This window comes from Anser cygnoides, chromosome 2, assembly GCF_040182565.1.
Source record: "Anser cygnoides isolate HZ-2024a breed goose chromosome 2, Taihu_goose_T2T_genome, whole genome shotgun sequence".
NCBI lineage: Eukaryota > Metazoa > Chordata > Aves > Anseriformes > Anatidae > Anser > Anser cygnoides.
In genome coordinates, this window is record NC_089874.1 from 87,833,791 (window position 1) to 87,853,481 (window position 19,691).

The 19,691-nt window shown below is 37.9% G+C and overlaps 1 protein-coding gene across 6 annotated transcripts in view; it reads left to right on the plus strand.

Annotated features, from left to right (window-relative positions):
* The window catches only part of SEMA5A (semaphorin 5A), a 336,661-nt gene that overhangs the window by 248,621 nt on the left and 68,349 nt on the right, over positions 1–19,691 (plus strand). For all 6 annotated transcript variants that reach the window (XM_048076435.2, XM_013182023.3, XM_013182027.3 and 3 more), the window contains exons 13-16: positions 1,223–1,340; positions 6,075–6,256; positions 8,498–8,641; positions 16,529–16,676. In XM_048076435.2, coding sequence (XP_047932392.1) covers positions 1,223–1,340; positions 6,075–6,256; positions 8,498–8,641; positions 16,529–16,676 — 592 coding nt within the window. The remainder of the gene's footprint in view (positions 1–1,222; positions 1,341–6,074; positions 6,257–8,497; positions 8,642–16,528; positions 16,677–19,691) is intronic.

Genomic DNA, 19,691 nt, shown 5'->3' on the forward strand with positions numbered 1-19,691 from the left:
TAAATAAATCAAAATATTCAGAGGGAAACTCCTGTGTTTTAATTTGTGCCCACTGCCTCTTGTCCTGTCACTGGGCACCACTGAACAGAGCCTGACTCTGCCCTCTTTGCACTCTCTGCTCACATAGTTATACACGTGGATAAGATGCCCCCTGAGCCTTCCCTTCTTCAGGCTGAACAGTCCCAGTTCTCTCAGCCTTTCCTCATAGTAGAGGAGCTCCAGTCCCTTAATTATCTTGGTGGCCCTTTGCTGAACAAATATAATGAGAACAGACGAGAGAAAACAGGAATGCCTATGGATTTGAGTTGGACAAGAATGATCATTTTGACATTTTTTACAGTCTAGTCAACATTTTTGAATTGATTACCTGTATATGTAATTGTTACCTATTTTTACACAGACAAGTATTAAAACTGTTGCATTATTTCTCACTATGATGGAACTTCCACCTCCTTTCTTAGGTATCTGCATGAGGCTGCAGCCTGGACTGTTAATGCTTGACCCACCAGTAGCAAGAAAAATCTGGCATTTAATAGAGAAAAGACATTTTAGCTTTGTACAGTGCATCTTTCAGAGTCTATAGGGAGCTATACTGCCATCCTTCTCTCTAGCCTTCTTTTCATCTCCTTGTGTGCTACTAGGACGGACTGTCTAGGGCAGAGTGTGATACATGAGAGGTGTTGATGGCAGCCAATAACGCCTCTTTGTACTTATTTCCAGGGACTACATAGCAGTGCAGAAAACAAATATCTGCTATTACAGAGGGTTTTATAATTCATTTACAAAGAGTAGATGTTGTCACTTGATTTCTCTCAATGATGATAACTATGATTCCAAAACTGATAGAAAAGCCTAAGAACTGTAACTTCTGAAATCTTCTGTACTTGAAGCAGATAGCATTTGTTTTTTTATGAATATCTGTAATTCTGTAGCAATTAAGTAAAACTGTAATAATTCTTGACTACATACTGTGCCTGCAGTCAGAAATTCAGTTATGCTCTTGAAAGAAATTCTACTGGATTTGTGTAGGCATTCAAATTAATTTTTCTCTGTTTAATCATTCCATCTGTGCCACACCGTAACAGGGATCAATTTCACTACCTGTTTTGATCTGTTTCATCTACTTATGAAATACGAAGAGATGCTATGTAGTTATTTAGAGATCTTTGGCAAGTACAGACAAGGATAATGTTCACGTTTTCTGATTGGTTTTCATTCACAGTGCATGCATTGGATCCCAGGATCCTTATTGTGGCTGGGACATGGTGATGAAGAAATGCACAACACTGGAAGAAAGTCTGAGCATGAGTCAGTGGGAACAAAGCATTACTGTGTGCCCAGTAAGTCCAAAAACTTTCTTTTATCTCTTAAAACTTTTGATTCAATGTGAATCTCATGAAAATGAGCTTGCATAAGATTTCTCAAGCTTACAAAAATGTATTTAATACCATTTTCCTCAGGCCTTCCCATCAGACTTGAACAAGATATTTAGTTTCTTTTCAATTTATTATCAAACTATATTAATAAGATCAAATTGTTTAGCGTTCTTTCAAAGGATAGTTATGTTTTGCCCTGCAGTGCCTATATTCCCACTTTGAAAACAAATGTTCACTGAGGTTAGTGATATTGACACATTTTTATTTGAAGGATTTTTCTCCATTTTTTTTTACTTTAAAAATATCTAATTGCTAGTGTGATAGTCTTTCCTACACCAATCCCCACCTAGCTATAGCCTCCTTTAAGGTAATTACAGAGCACAATAAGGTATCCCCTGAGCCTCCTTTTCTTCAGGCTAAACAACCCCAGCTCTCTGAGCTGCTCCTCATAAGGCTTGTTTTCTAGACTCCTCACCAACTTCATTGCCCTTCTTTGAACATGCTCCAGCACCTTGATGTCCTTCTTGTAGTGAGGGACCCAAAACTGAATGCAGTATTTGAAGTGTAGCTGAGAGCCTGAGCAGAGTGCAGGGGTACAATCACTTCCCTAGTCGGGCTGGCCGTGCTATTTCTGATACAAGCCAGGATGCTGTTGGCCTCCTCGGCCACTGAGCACACTGCTGGCTCATATTCAGCTGGCTATTGACCCCTGGTCCCTTTCTGCCAGGTAGCTTTGCAACCACTCTTCCCCCAGCCTGTAGCATTTCATGGGGTTGTTGTGCCCCAAGTGCAGGACCCAGCACTTAGCCTTGTTGAACGTCATAAATTTGGCCTTGGCCCATCGGTCCAGCCTATCCAGATCCCTCTGCAGAGACCTCTTACCCTCGGTCAGATCAACACACATGCCTAACTTGGTGTCATCTGCAAACTTCCTGAGGGTGCACTCGATCCCCTTGTCCAGATCATTGACTAAGATATTGAAGAGAACTGGCCCTAGTACTGAGCCCTGGAGGACACCACTTGTGACAGGCCTCCAGCTGGATTTAACTCCATTCACCATGGCTCTTTGTGCTTGGCCACCCAGGCAGTTTTTAACCCCACGCAGCTTAAACCTGTCCAAGTTTTGAGCAGCCAGTTTCTCCAGGAAAATGCTGTGGGAAACAATGTCAAAAATGTTGAAGGCCGAACAGAACAGAATATTGGAAACTTTTTTACCCTCTCTGCTTTGTTTCCAAGTGGTTCTAAAATCTCAACTGTTAGTAAATGTGCACTGATCTTTTTAACACCATAGAAAATTTGTCAGATGGATGCATGACCAATTTCTTACAAATTCACATCAGTTGTGACCTGTTTGTAGTCTAGTTTGGCACAAAATTAAGTGTGACCAGTTATACTTGAGAAGTTATTTTCTAGGGAATTATTCATATGCCTGAACATTTATTGGCATTTCATGGTAGAGCGGGAAGGGGTCTGAGAGAGATAGCTGGGTATCTGTGCTACTGTGTCTATGGACTTTGAAGATTGTTTGTGACGAATACAGTTATTGTAGTTATCCTACTTTGATTTATAATTCTCAAGTGGGTATTTCTGGCATGAGTACATCGATTGTGAGTGAATACACATAGCAATTAATGTTATGGGCACACATATCTGCTTTGAGATTCTTCCAGTTGGTCAGATATCACTATTATTCATCTAATACTTTTTATAGTAATGAAAGGTCTTGTTAATAGTTTTGACAAAATATTTTCCAATGGTAACACTTGCAATCACTAAAAATAGTGGTATCATCAGAGAGCTTTTACAAGCAAAAAGGTGGGGGGGGGGGGCAAAAAAAAAAGAATATTTGTGGGAAATTAGAAAGAAGGGATTTAGGCAGTTACAGAAAAAAAGAAAGGGTAGCAAAAACAGGAAGGTATAGAGGGAAAGCAGAATGCAGCCATGTCAGGAAAATACAGCCATATTGTCTCTTTGGTCATAACTTTCCACTCAAGGCATGTCAGATTGTGAAAGGTTACTGGGCAGTGATCTTGAATGGATTCTGGTGAGGGTTAAAAAAAACATGATCAGTACAGTTTGCTTTCCTATAGTCCTATTACAAAATTGTTTTTACTCTTTGTGATTTCACTTTGTGAATTCACTTGTGAAAAGGAGATATTCATAGAGAGAACAGGGCAACTGTAGGTAAGAGCAGAGACTATAGTGGGATGATCTTTGCAGGAATAGGGAAAAAAAATCAGGAAAGAGAAACCTCCCATCCATTTTTGCTTCTGAGCTCAAGCTTTCCCCCATGTTTTATAAATACTTTCGCTGCCATTTGATATAAATTATAATAATTAAAGACAACTGCAGGTTTAGTGTATAATTGTTGGTGTAACAATAAACATGTTTTGGTACAGCATAGGAATAGAAAACAAGAAAGATATTTTCACATCTTTTATATTAATTGTGTTGGGGACATACCATTTCTGGTTTACAGACTATATATTTCTTAGAGTAGCAGTGTAAGAGGAATGAGTTTACTTGTCATTTGAAAAGAAGTACTTATTTCCTATTGTCTTATGAAAAATAACAGCTAATACTCTGTGTGAGCACAGGTCAGTGAGTTATTTTCAAGGAAAAAAATGGTGTCAGCGGAATTTTGAAATGACGAGTTATGTAAGTTGTAGCTGGCAGAATGTACACGTAGTTGTTCTGTGAAGAAGCTATATCTGTGAATAATAAATCACAAGAAATGTAATGAATAGTGAAATTATGGAACCTTCTCCACAGTTGAAAGAATCAGCCAGCACCCAGTGTGGCAGTGGAAACATGTCTTGTGCTGTAATTGAATCTCGTGTCTTCAGATTAATAGTGAATTGTGTACTTCCCTCACCACTGTTAAAATGAAACGATACTAAAAGCAACAAAGGGAGACACCATTTCAGAATATTCATAACAATTCTGCAATTATAGTTCCTATTTCAATATATAAGCAAATGTTACAGCATTATGTTCTCACACATTTGATAAAATATGCATGACTACATACTTATTTTTATCTAAGAGTTGCTTTCAATTCCGTTTAGCCTTCAGTTGGTAGTACTTCTTTTTGACTGAAAGCTAAAATGTGGCAATCAAACCTGGCAATTGTTAGCATTGAAATGATGTAGTTGCCATCATTTCAATTTATGATAACAGATTAATCAAAATTAACACCTTGCTAAATTGAATTAATAGTACAAACATTTATATTTGTTAACGGAGATGAATTATCCATGCCCAGCCCAATTGTGTTTGAAAGTTCTTGTAGCAATGCAGGCTGATGTGATTTGAGCTAACGCATTTTGTTTAAGTTGAACAGTAAAGATTTCTTACTAATGTGTTATGGCTGCGTGATGGAATCATTCCCATCAAGGTGAAAATAGTCTGACCCTCCCAACCAAAGGTGTTGAGAAATGACTTTAGTGAGAGCAAACTGGCTAATCATGTAGGGTTAGGTGCTACTTATGCTTTTTAAAACTTTTTTTTTTTTTTTTCTTTAATGGTACATTAATATAATGGCTTCTAGGGTTCCCACTCTACTCTGCACTGGTGCATCCTCAACTTGAGTATTGTGTGCAGTTTTGGATGCCACATTATAGAAAAGACATAAAACTATTAAAGAATACCTAAAGGAGGGCTACAAAGATGATGAAGAGTCTAGAAGGCAAGACATATGGGGAGAGGCTGACATAACTCCGTTTGTTCAGCCCCGAGCAGAGCAGGCTGAGGGGAGGCCTCATGGCGGCCTGCAGCTCCCTAACGAGGGGAGCGGAGGGGCAGGCGCTGAGCTCTGCTCTCTGGGGACAGCGACAGGACCCGAGGGAACGGCATGGGGCTGGGACAGGGGAGGGTCAGGCTGGGGGTTAGGGAAAGGGTCTGCACCCAGAGGGTGGTCGGGCACTGGGACAGGCTCCCCAGGGCAGTGGTCACAGCACCAAGCCTGCTGGAGTTCAAGAAATGTTTGGACAACGCTCTCAGACATAGGGTCTGATTTTTGGGTGGTGCTGCATGGAGCCAGGAGTTGGACTTGATGGGCCTCTTCCAACTTGGGATAATCTATGATTCTACAGTTCAGAGATGGTCAAATGTAAAACCACATTTCACTATTTTGAAATGGTACTATCAGATGTATGCATAAAAAAAAACTGTTGTCAAAGAAAGATTCATCATGAGGACTGGTGGTTGATTCATCCAGTTTTCTTACCCTAGACTATTACCTCTGCTGCCTCTTTCTTTTGATCTAGATTCAGGTTTCCACAGGCATTCTTGCACATACTATTTTACAATCAGTGTCCAAGTTGCTAATCACAGGCAAATTTTAGGAAATAGGCAATGCAGTCATTAGAGGATAACTGAGAAAGTAAAATACACTGCTTATTGAATAACTGTAGGTGAGTATGGTTGTGAAAGGCAATGGTTAGTTGTAATTATTGTTTTTGCTATAGTAGTGGCATCCAGTGGCCCAGATCAGCTGGAGATGGTGGGAATCCTACAGCTGTAGCAATTGCAACAAGTGTAACATACAGCCTGGAAGGTATACCTCTCCAGTGGAGGCTTCTGGTGTTTTTTGTTGGTGGTGGCTGGAGGCTTTACCTTCATGTACTGCATAATTAAGGAATAGTATGAAGCAGCTATCAGGCTTCAGGTAGGCCTTTCTGTTTTGTTTATTTCTAGACGAGGAATCTGACAGTGGATGGACATTTTGGAACGTGGTCACAGTGGAAACCTTGCAGCCACACAGATGGTGCCAGTGTTGGATCCTGCCTCTGCAGGACACGTGTGTGTGACAGTCCAGCTCCTCAGTGTGGAGGGTGGCTGTGTGAAGGACCAACCATGGAAATTGCCAACTGTTCGAGGTAAAAAAATATAAATTCATGTTCTATTGCTTATGGTTTTATTTTTTTTAACTTAGTCAGAATAAAACCTATCATTTGAAATCTCATCCACAATCCACTGATCCTGTTATGTACACAAAACAGTCCATAGTGATGGCTGCAGCAAATGAGACATGGGAAATTCTCTCTCAAACATTGTGGGAGAGAATCGCAAATAGTAATTTTAAATGCAGTGTACCAAATGGCAAATAGTGCTTATAAATGCAGTGTACCAAATTATATTGTCCTGTTAATTTTAACAAAATCTCAGAGAGGAATAAATAAATAAATGTTAGGTAATATCCAAATTATGATATTTTTCTCTGTTCTTTGAGTTTTGTGAGTCATATATATTTTTTTTTTTTTTTAAGTCAGAACTGTTTACTTTTTTTCACTTTTTTTGGCTTCATGTCACCATTGTATTAATTCCCCCATCTGCCTTGGAAAAGATGCTTCCATTATATCTTTTGGTAGCATTATGACATCTAGATGTATTGCCAGTCGGTATGCCACCTCTTAGCCAATCTTTTGTCTTCCTCAGGCACATAATCACCCCCAGAAAAAGAAAAAAAAAAAGCAAAAAAAAAAAAAAAGCAGCAAGAGCAGATCATTTCAAAGAAACTCAGAACACTCCATATTCTGAATTGCATTTAGAGTTAATGTTTAAAAGATGGTACATACTTCAGTTGCAAGATGAAACATAAACTGATGCTTATTTTCAGCAATTCTTTCTGCTTCTTGACTCTGCTTTTTTGTTTTGCACATCATGGTAGTGAATAAAACTGATTATTTTTCTGCACAGGATAACTGCAAACTCTGTAACAGTAATTTTTAGGGAAATTATTAGATACATAACAATATAGTATTTAACATTAGACCAGGAGAATGGAAGAAAAATGTGCTGTGAGATAGTGAACGACTGAAGAAAAGTTACTGGCTGTCAGGCTTAGAAGGGAATTTACAACATGATTTGGACTTTATTCACATACTAACATTGGCAGTATTACACTTCAGATTTACGAGATTTTAATATCTTAGATTTACAAGAAATAGATTTACAAGATTTTAATTAGATATTACAAGATTTTAACATCCTACTTCAGTTAACAGTGCCATATCAAATAATTGATTCCCATAGTTCATGGAGACCCAGATTTTTTTATTATTATTATTATTGTTATCAACTCTTACATCCCTTACCTCTTAATAAGAGATCAAAGTTAGTGAAATTTAAATTGATAATACTTGTGATAAATTACTGAAATAATTTTGTGTTGTGTTTATTACTGGATTTAGTTACTTTTCACTGTTAAAAACTAAAGTGATTTCAGAATCAAATAAAGCACTATCTTGACTATTGCTTTTATGGTGAAACCTCAAGAACTCATTATTGTTGAGTTTTATTTTTCTCGATTTCTGTTTTTCTTTTACCAATACAAAAACTGTAGGCTTAACCATCAAATAGTTCTGGGAACTGCAAAAGTGTCTCTCTCTTTTTTTTTTTTTTTTTTTTTTTTTGCTTTGGACTGAATATTAAATTCTTTTCAAGATGCTTGATCTCAAGTGCATTTTTTCTAGCGTATGTTCTAGTGTATACTAGGGAGGGACAAGATTATGCCTTCCAGAAATTTGCAAATACAGGGTATAGCCTGTGAATTCTGTTAGCTCTGTTATTTGAATTCTCTGAATTCTGTTACGTTACAAATAAGGTATTTGTGACTTGTCAGAGTATACTGTTGAAATTGTGACCTAAGGCATTTTGATTTTTTTTTTTTTTCACTTTAATCACAAAATAGGTAGTAAAATAGGTAGTAAAAAATAGGTAGTAAAACTTGATGTTCTGATATCTCTGAAAAAAAAAAAACACAAATAATAATTGGACAAATATGTAATTAAAAGTTATCTTCAGAACTTTGGTACAAAAGTTTGCAAATCAGGTTTACCCAGAATAAAGTGACTGAAAGCAACTAAGTAGCTTCATGTCTTTGGACTTTGTTTACTTCTTGTGTAATGGGGTCCTTGCAGCAATCGCTGTTTACTATGCAAGGAATATGGATCAGAGCACTTTTATTTTAGTTCAGTATTCTTTAAGAAATGGAACACAGTGAAGTATTAATGATTTCTACAGAAATATTAATGGGTCAGATTTTGCTGTCAGTCACACCTAATCAGCCATTCGCTATGTATAACAGATGACAGAGCCTGAGCTTTTTATTCTACCAGAAATGGAGGCTGGACACCATGGACTTCTTGGTCACCTTGTAGTACCACTTGTGGAATAGGCTTTCAAGTACGCCAGCGTTCCTGCAGCAATCCAACCCCTCGACATGGAGGACGTGTCTGTGTGGGACAGAATCGCGAGGAGAGGTGAGTTATCTTTTCTCTATTGTCTGTTTTAATTTCTTCTGCTCAGCTGTATTCCACAGGATATTTTCTCTTTTACTTGCCTGTTTTTTCTTTCATTCTGTTTTCTTCCACTCTCTCTTTAAATCCAATGCTGCACAATAGCAGTATTCCCATTAGCAAGGTTGTGGGGCTGCAGCAGTTATTTCATCTTTCACTTCAGCTGCATCCCTTCCAAGCCAGCTGAGCTCCTAGTAGTGCCAGAGAATTGTGCTGAAGTCATGTGCTGCTGTCCCTTGAGACCCTGAAAATTGATTCTCCTAGAAAATTGATTGCAGTGTGTTTGAATTGTAAGTCGCCTGGGCTCAAAACCTGGAATTTAGAGCAAAATATAGTAAGGTCACAGTACTATGTTACTGATGCCGTGAGTTCATTTCTTCTGTCTTAAATGAATTAAGCATCTATATAACATCGAGAGAAGTTTCAAGGGCTTTGTTTTATATTCAATAGATATAATACACCTGCACTCAAATATCTTTTAGCAAGGTTTCAGTATTTTTTTTTTAATTTATTTGTATGTATATTAGCCCCTGAGCAGATCAAGTCAGCTTAAATATTGATTTCACCATCTAATGATTTTGCACCAGACTGAGCATTTTGTCATTAGCTCAGAATCTAAAATTCAGACCTCTGATTTTATCATACACGTACCCAAAAGTTTTTAATTTGTTATTTATGTCCTAGGAACTTTAATAGAAATTAAACATTTATTTAGGTCAAACTAGAATATATTCAGATTCACTACAACTCTTAGATGGGTTTATTATCTTGTTTCCTGAGGCATGCCAAAAAGTTAATAGCAGAAGACTGGTGCTGGTGTAAGAATTTGGATTACTGTAGACATCCATTACAAGAGATCGGTGTGGATACATTTCCTGTCAATATATACTTGCAGTTTACTTCTGTGCTTCTGTAAAATACCTCCACATGACCAAAGGAGAAGGGTTGCTTTTGAGATCAAAGTAAGATTCGGTAACCTGTATGGTGAGTTTCAATGGGGGATTTAATTAAACAACAGCTCTGGCATTTCCTCAGAAAGAGATTCCAGTGAAGGGAATTTGCATCACACATTTATGTATTGACATAAAATAAGGAACCTGGCTTCTCTAACTCTAAATGTAGTGGATTGGTATTGTAGAACATGTGAACACTTGCTGTTTCAGAGCCATTAATATTTACCATTTCATCACAGAGGAAGAGCATTTTGATATTTTGGAAATTGCTTTCTGAAAATAGTTTGCCCAACCAAAAAGCTGTTCACCAAATGTAGAATTATGTCTGCTGTCACATAGCTCTGTCCTAGCATGAATAACAGTTATTTTCTTGAACTGAGAGGTCAGTCCAGGGCAGGATACAATAAGACTGGATACAGAAGAAAAGAGTTTAGTTTGAATAGACTTTTTGGTGATGGACTATGAATGTTAGCAGTTATTGTTCATCTTAATTTTAACACAGAATAGTCCAATACGGAGTTTCAGAGAAACACAGAAAGCTGTGAGAAATACTTATCTGATTATAAAAGAAAATGTCCAGTATTAAGACAATGGATGCACTGAAAAAACAGTTACAAAATGGAAAGTGATACTTACAATGAGTTGAAATAATTACTTAGAAGGATTGAATTTTGGTACGCAGTTGTTCTGAGCAAACAGAAAGCTTAAGTTGCTCTGCTTTTGTAGCCTGCAAGTTACTTGTACTTTCCCTCTTTCATCCATTTCAGCAGCAGTCTGGGATTATGTGCCAGTAAGTTTACTGCAGGATGCCTTTTTTCTCTCCCAGTTCCTCTGTAGCTGTTTCCTTTCTACATGAAACACCCTCCACTCCCACCAGTCCTGCATTGCCTTATCAATGTGCCTCTCACTCATTAGCTTGCTCACAGCTAACTTTCATACCTCTACCCTGATTTTTGTTAGGCTGTCCGCGATACTTTAGTGTGCTGATGCTTTTAGAAGGGTAATACGTATTTTATTTCAAGAAAGTGTGGTATGTTAGGACATTTTGTTACACCATTTGTGAAGCAGCTTTTCTAGAGGAACAAGGTATCCTAACAGTTATTTCCCAGGGTTTTGTCAATGGCAGGCAAAGCACTTGGATCTTTTCAGAGCTGTATAAAGTGGAGTCCTAGGAAACTTGCCAGGCAGGGCCCATCCACCACCCACAGCAAGGGAGCAGAGCAAGCCTGGAGATTGTGGCCGGGTTCAACCAAGCATCTGGGTCATAGGTGATACTATGTTGATGAGGCAGTCTGAGATCCCACTGGGAATCCAAACTACAGTCCTGAAGATCCCTGGCTGACCTTAAATAGAGCTCCTGGGCCCGTGGGTGAGGTTGGTTGCTGCCATTAAAGCTTTTTGAGTGCCCTCAGGGCTCTAACAGCTTGTGGAGAGTTTTGAGCTGAGGGCAATGGAGTACCAGTATTTGTAGTAGCGCTAATTCACTGCTTCCCTTCAGCGCCAGTGGAGTTACATCTGTGTCGGGTGGACACTGTGCACTTGAGAACTGGGCCCAGTACATTTAGGCAGACTGAGCAAGTAGTCTACATGCAGTACTTTATAAGAAATGTTTTTGCTTCCAATGTGACAATAAGCAGCGTCTCAGATTTTCTCGTGGAAATTAATGAATGTTTATAAATAGCCCAACATTTTACTTTCTTAGTGGCCCAGCCCATGAGTAAGGTGAATATTTGTAGTTTTACTAAAAATTAGTATTAGGTGATTTACACGCTGTGTGCTTTTGTCTTTACAAAAGTACACATTCATGTCACCTTCACACGTTTAGGAGATTAATTAAGGGATTCAGTTCCCACAATCAACATTGTGCCAAGTTTTGGAACAGCTTTTCAACAAACACTGTTTCCAGTAGAAATCCAGTGCATAATTACATAAAAATAAACACAAAAAGACAGCTTATTGCTGAGGTTAATTCTCCTACAGATGTGAATGAATATTCAGTTTGAGAATATTTTTCATGCGTTAAGGGGTAAATGTTTGGCTAGGTTATGTTTGTTTTACCTCATGAAATCTGTGATCCTGCAATGTCTAATGTATCAAGAAGATCTGTGCTTGCTGGTCATTCCCTTGAAGTCAGTGGAAATATTTACCAATTTAAAGTTTTGCAGATCGGTTAGGCTGTTGCATGCTCTAGTGCTAAAGGAGAGGGGGATGGAAAACATCTGAGAGACAGCAGCAAAGACTTGGATTACAAAGTCAATTTGCCTTGTAGAAATAGGTCAAAAATGCAGCTGATGTGTGCTTAGACAGAATATGGAGAGGGAGTAAAAATAGGATTTTAACAGAATTTGCTAATCAGATAAAATAATATTGTAATTAAGGCTCGAGATAGAAAGCATCCTGATGAATTCACTAGGGGCTTAAAAAAATCAGTTTTTTTTTTTTGTTTGTTTGTTTTCTCCCCCCGTATGTGGCATATTCACTGAAGCTGCTGGGAAAACTCTACAGGTTTGAGTTTATAGAGTCTGTAGTGTCCTGTCTTGACTTTGTCACTGAATGAAAATGCTTTCCTCTCCTTCCTGAGGAAGATGTAGCAGTACAGGCTTGTTAAGTCCACTGGTCTCCCTCTTATTGGTGCAGAACTGAGGGACACTAGAATGAGAATCCCTCGCTTCTAGTGAGTGTATTCCTCTTCTATTACAAAGGAAAAAAGAAAGAAAAAAAAGCTGAGCAAATCAGAATTAGAAAAATGAAGTGGCTGCAGTTAAGGAGTAAACATTTGAAAACCCTGGAAATTTTCAGGTGTACAGTGTAGGAAGCAGTAGATATTGTCACATTTATTTTGTACAAATTTTCAGGTGTACAGTGTAGGAAGCAGTAGATATTGTCACATTTATTTTGTACACAATCCTCAGCAGATTCGGAACTCTTGGACTTGTTTCCATGAGAAGGAGGAAGCACTGAGAGCCAAATGTCCCATCTGTGTAGCCCTGCTTGTTTCTGAGCAGAACAAACGAGCTCGGTCTCCTTCAGCAGAGAAGATCAAACACCAAGAAGCCTTGGACTTGCCCCTACTCCCACGACTACCCTTCCTGATGGGAAGTGTGTTCTCCCATGCTCCTTGCTTTGTCTGTTCCCTCCTCTTCCACAGAAATCCCTGAAAGCACATGCCCCAGCCACCTTCCAGAGTCTCCTGGGTGGGGATTTCTGTTGATGCAGCAATCTCTTTCCAGAAAGGCATGTGTGTGCGTCATATGTCTGCCTTCAATTAAAGGAATCCAGCATTCCCATCAACCTCAGCACAGTCTGTGCTTCCCAGTAAGTTAGCAGCTGGTAACCACGAATACCCAGCACCTAACAGTATTGCATGGGAATGGGTGGACAGTGATTAAGGGTAGTTTGTTTTTCTTAAATGCATACTAACATAATATTGTTCAAAATTAAGAATTATGTGTTTAAACAGAATCTCTGTGCAGAGTGAAAAAGACACATTTGTAACTGTCATGCAGTTAATGTGTTGTACTCAGTGCTGCATGACAACACTAATTTGACTAAAGTCAAATAATTTGTCTTTTTATAACACTGAAATGAATTGCTGAAATAAATTCCAGTTGTATTCTAATTGCCTGGAGAAAAAATTACAAATTACTCTAGGAACTAAAGGTTCTGGACATATCTGGATAGAGGATGCTTTCCTTTTCCCCAGTATGACAATTCCTTTATTAGGGCGTTTGAACTTGGGCTCACTGTAAGGGAAAATGGGAAAGGTCACTGTACAAAACCCACATTTCTCTAGGCTGTTCTTCTATCTGACCTCATCACAGCTAGAGATGGGATTAGGGGAGAGGGCAGTGGTTTCACAGATCCAAGTTTCTTACATTGCGTGTTTTGTTGAATTACTGTAAAATGTTAGCCCTGTGGGTCCTGAGAACAAAATTAAGAGGGGAAGAAAGGGCAAAAGGGCAAAAGGGTTACTGAGTGACTTGAAATGCAGCCAAGAATCAATATAATGAAACTTGGCTCAAAGCCCCTTGCTGTAGCACAGCGCTCAAAGATCAATTGCAGAGATGTATCTAATTTTGAAAACATACCTGATGTTTTTAGATGTTGTCTGGCTGAAATGAAAATCAGATTCCACTTGTATACTGTGATTTTTATTCCTTTCCTGAAAAAAAATAAAAATTAGCAATCAGTTTTGTCTTTTTTTTTTTTTTCCCCCCTGACTTGAAGGTAGTAGTTGCATGGGAATTTTAGTGTTTTTTTTTTTTTTTTTTTTTTTTTTTTTTTTTTTTTTCAGTTGCATCTTGTAGTTTCAACTGTAACTTTAAATAGTGCTGGTTAGCAGAATTGCCAGTCTTTGAAGTGCTTAGTGTGTCAATTGTTAGGCTCCACTCTGTCTTCCACTTAAGAGAGAGAGCAGGTGATAGAGCACAATGGCATTAAGAGGCACTGTGTAGAGTCAGGAATCTCATCTGAATGAGATTTGTCACACCTGACTTCAAGTGTCCACGATGTGAGTGTTCATGCACGAGTGAGATGGCTGAACTTCCCCTATAGTTTATAGAACTCTAGGCAATACAGGCAGTGGAGAACAGACTAATTTGTTTCATTCTACTATATATTCCTAAATTGTGCCAAATTAATGATTCTAGCTCTGTAGGTTGTATCAACAAAATTTGAATTGGCTGTATGGAATCTTCGATGTCAATCTCTCACACAACCCTTCTAATTATTATAGAGAAATCAGTACATTGAGGACTGTATTTGTGTGACCTGTATTAGACATTTACTTTATGGTGACATAATTCACGTCTTTTAAAAGATTGTTTCTTTCCATGAGCTGTTGCTCAAGTTTAGATGAGTACTTCATTTCTAGAGAGCTACATTGTATGTGTCTATATTTTAAGGTGATATGAATCCCACCCTTAGTTTCACTTTTTGCGTGGCTGAATATCAGTAATTGTCAATTTCATGGCAGACTTGCTTAATCCCATGTGTGTATCCCAAATTAATTTAGCACATCTCCATTCAAAACTAATTAAAATATGCAAAATATGTACTCATTTAAATAAATAAATGGTGATGTTGCATGTAAGTTTCATTGGGTACACATTCTCAACAAATGATCACAGAGACCAGCTATCACAAATATTCCCATAAATGAATGCATGTGACAGAGAATATGCATGCAGCTGTTTGAGTTTTTTGAGAAGAATATCCAGTCCCAGAACATTCCTCTGCATCTTTAGGGGTAGCATAATGTGAACTGTGAATTGCAAATAATGAACATTCAGGAAAAAAAAAAAGTTTATGCACAAACTATGGTTGAAAAGACATTTAACCAAATCACACACAGAAGAATTCTGAGATAGCAGATTCATAAATATTGATTTTTTTTTCCCCTCAGTTTACTGGAGAACAGCAGACAAGCTCAACGCAAGCTGTTAATAGTTTACTTAACAATACAGAAACACAAAACTAAATATTGCTACCCCATTTACCCCACAGCCAACCTTTTAAATTGCAGTGGAGTTGCTCAGTCCTACAGACAAATTTTAAATCACAGGCTCCAGTGTATGTAATAAACCTACTGATATATATATATCACACACAAACAATATTTTTTCCTTACAGACTTCTGAACATGCAAATTATTCGGTAATGAAGAATTAAAGCTTGAAGATCTTGAGGGTTTCTGGAAAAAAAAAAGTTGTTATTCTTTTTGAAAATAACAACAGTTTATACTGTCATTGTTTCTCTTTGTGTAGAAAATGAATTACTGTTCAGTTTTCATGGCAGGAGAGTACAAAGTGATGAAAGCTTGCCAGAAACGCAAGAAGACAGTGGATTTTGGATGGCTGGTGTAAAAATGAGGAAGTATTGTAATAAATGGAATTGTTTGTTCAGAACAGTCAGAAATAGTAGGAACAAGAGCCATACAGTGGCAACCACAAAAGATTAGAACACTTTTGGGATCATCTGCTTTCCGAATGCTTGTTGTGGCTTTGCTTCATCCCAAATAAGACCTTGGCCCCTTTTTGAGTCCCAGTTGTGCTTACTGATCGCCCAAACCCTTTGAATCCACACAGAGGGGCTTTACCAAGCAGTGTATGCTACAGCCAATGTCAGTAGATGGCACACTCTAAAAATCGGGAATCTTAGGTTTTTACAAAAAAATTTAAAAAAATCACTAAAAGTTGGGACCTTCCTAAATGTCTGAATGTCTTTTAACAGTAACGATAACTCTGTAATTAGATATTCCTATTTCCCTCGAGAACTTGGAAGCCCCCTGAGTCAGTTCGCAGCCCACTGGGAAATCTTTCAAGGATTATAATAGCTAAAAACACCCCTTAAAAGATAAAGCAATAACACTATCAGAACAGTACAGTTCTCTATGCCTAGAGTCAATGTTTCAGTTTTTAATGTACCCATAAAAGTGGAGTCACTGTAGAAAGCCAAATGCAAGTTTAGCTTTATGAAGAGGAGAGAGATGGATCCCAATCAATGCTTGGCTGGAGACTGATAGAAGAGTGCCTGCCTAAATGGTTGTCTTTTGTTTGTTTGACTCATTTCTGCCCCAGACATATAGCCACAACTGTTATTATGAAAGTAGTTGTTAGGCTTGCTTTCGTGCTCACAGTGCAATAGTATGGTTGTATCACGTAGATAGTATTAAGGCATTGAATAAAGCAAACAAATGCTTTAAATGCTTCAATAAATTCTTAAACTCTGTGCAGTGTGATAACTGTTAGTTCAATGTTTTGTGAATAAGAGAAGGGCACTTGGTATAAAATATTTCCTTGTACAAACACCTATCTGAATAATCAAATAAAGAACTTGGAGGAGTTGTTGTCTTGATACTAAACAGATTATTTGCCTCCTTGTTTGCTTCTTCTCACAGGTACTGCAATGAGCATCTGTTGTGCCCCCCTCATGTGTTTTGGACAGGCTGGGGTCCATGGGAACGCTGCACTGCTCAGTGTGGAGGAGGGATTCAGGCTCGGCGTAGGATATGTGAAAATGGTCCTGACTGTCCTGGCTGCAGTGTGGTAAGTAATTCTCAGCTTGCCTTTCAGCAAATAGGCGTTTGCCCATGTGATGTACCCCTAACATGAATCAGTAGAGTGTGTTTGTCTGCATTGCTGGTGTGTGCTGAAATTCACAGTTTATTGGAGAAATATATATCAATCAGTTTTTATATAATGTCGTCTAGATTATAGGTTTCCTGAGGCAAGGTTGGTGCAGATGGGGGATGTGTCTTTGGCAGGTTTATGGTCTTTTTTATTTTGTTCACCAGAGTACAGGGGAACTCTTGCTATGAGCCCAGGTCTCTGGTGTCTCTGGTCCTGTACAGCAAGAAAAGGATAACTTTAAAATCTAAATAAATAGTGTGGCAAAAAGTGAATACAGATTACACAGTGATCTTAGCTTCTCAGCAGCCTAACAGCTGCCAATTTTTGAAGCTACTGTGGGACAATTTTGAGTGAATTAAATAAATTGTGAATACCTCATTTACAAAGGGAAGCATGTGGAAAAACATGTAGGGGCTTTTTCTTACATATGAACAAGCAGAATGTTATGTTTCATGGGATGGGCACATCAAAATGGAACATTGCTTTCTTGAAGCAGTATATACATAGCAGTGTATGAGTTTTTGAGAGAAACATAGCAGAGACATGCAGAGAGCAGGGTGACACGTTCACTGCAGTACACTAGGAAAATAACCTCAGTGTGAATAGTGCTGAATGGTTAACACCATCAAAGCCAAAGGAAAGGATTTTGTTGCAGGACAACTAGAAGCTGAAGGAAAGACTTAGCAAGTGTAGGTGAATATCAGAAGATGAACCTTGGGGTGCTGTTTCATGTTACAGCTAATTTGAATTCTAGTGATGGATTGTCATGGAAGGGGATATTATGTAGAAAGCAAAATTTGAAGTGGCTGAAACCTAAGAAGAAAGATTCTGTTGCTGAATGACAGAAGGTATTGTTAATCTCCCCAGTGACCAAAATGAGCACAGCTCAAAGGAAAATTGTGGGTTCTGTTTTAGCCATGTATAGTTTAATGACCAGGCCTAATCTTGCACACTGAGAAATATGCACTGCGCTTTGTTCCAGAATACTAGACACAGAATAATCTTTATTTATTTTTTCACATATTAAACCAATCTTTACATGCCTTCATTTCAGAGAGTAAATTTAATTAATTCTGAGGCTTGTCATCATCTCTAGACTATTTGTTAGCCTGGTAGTAATTCAGTACTAAAGGAAGGATCATTTGTTACCTTTCTTAATTTTAAGCTTTTGTGTATTTTCCCAGGATTTGTTCTCTTAATATTTATCCTGGTGGTAAGGTGCATTTTCATTATATTGAAAACATCCAACATTTTTTTTTCTTGTCTTTCAGCTGAACTTTAAAAATTAACCTAATAACTTTTTCAAAGTTTTCCAAAATATTTGTCTCCCCCAATGGTACACAAAAAAGCAGACATATGGCCTAGATCTATTGTCAAGTCTTCATGGCTAGCATAGTAAAGAGCATAGTGTGAAAGTTTTCTGTCCCAGTCATCCCTGTTTATCCCATCTCTAGTATTCATGACTTCATGGGATGGGATAAACAGGTATTCTAGTATAACTGGTATTCATTATTCACTTGGAAAGCTAAATGATCTCAGGAAAAGATGCAATGAAAGTGGTAGTATTCTACCCTACCTACTGGATATCAGATCTGGAGTAAAAGATGTTATAAGCCATACTCTTTCACCAAGCGAATTAAAGGCATATCTGAAATAGGTTCAGGGAATTAAAATACCAAGTTCTCTATTTTTTTTTTTCAATCATGAGAAGATAGCTTTAATATAAAAGAAGTCTCTCTGAGTTTCTTATTTACCTTCAGTAAAGATGAATTCAGGGAAACTTTCATAATGCTAGAATAGCCTGAGTTGCCATAGGTCTTCTGCAGCTGTATGGTTTGGATTCTGCTGTCTTTGTAGTCAGGACTTGTATTCTTAAAAACCAGGAAAGAAGCATGCAGACAGAGGAGAGCATACCATTTAAGAAGAAAATAAAAATATTAGACTTCATTTCATTTTGAAACAAAAATAATTTTTTGATGCATCAGAAGTGAAGGAAGGCCTAAATGCTGTCTTGGGACCGTTCAAACTATGGTGGTTCTTTATCTTTAGAATAATTTTTCAATGGGGGGTTGGGAGAGAAAAACAACCACAGCTGTTTTCTTAAGAAAGGGTCTTCATCTTGTTTGCCAACAGTATCAGGGGACCAGATTTTTTGTCGTGTGAGTACCTACCTCTTCTGTTTACCAATCTGAGACCAGGCTGTGGGTCTGTAGTACAGCCAACCTTAATCTATTTAGCTGTTCTCATTTTGCTGCTTTTACCATATCCATAGCAGTTTTCAGTGTCCACCTGATGATTTCTACTACGTAATTTTTGGTCAGCATTTTTCCTCCTTTTTAGCTCTGTTGTATTGCTGTTAGTCCATAACAGCACAGCAGGTGACTACTTGTGTTTTGCTTTATTCTCATCAGCTGGTTCCTTGCTGTATCTCATATTCAACCAAGGCAGAATTCAACCAAGACAACTGGATATTTTAACAGTACTTAGCAGAGAGTTCTGTGCAGCTATTACAAACTTAGCATCTTATAAAATAATAACAAACCTTTTGATGCATACAAATATTCCAAAGATAGAACAACATGATGGCATTTTAAAGATGCATCTCTCACTGAAGTTTACTCAATACATGAAAATAGATGACCAGAGACTAAAGACCAAAACCATTTAAGCATTTGTGCTGAATACAGAAGACCATAAACTTTTATGATATATGAGAGCTAGACCACAGAGACTCCTAAAGGTCAAAAACATGAAGTTTGAAATCAAAATCTGGAGCCATAAGGACCTGTCAAGATCTTTATGCTAATCAAAGTTAGTACAGAATGCTGGAAATTGTCTAATGAGAGAGAGAATTGTCACAGCCAAATTTAAGAGCAGCCAAAATCAGGTAATTGAAAGCTTAAGTGGATGACAAAACAGGTATTACTCTAA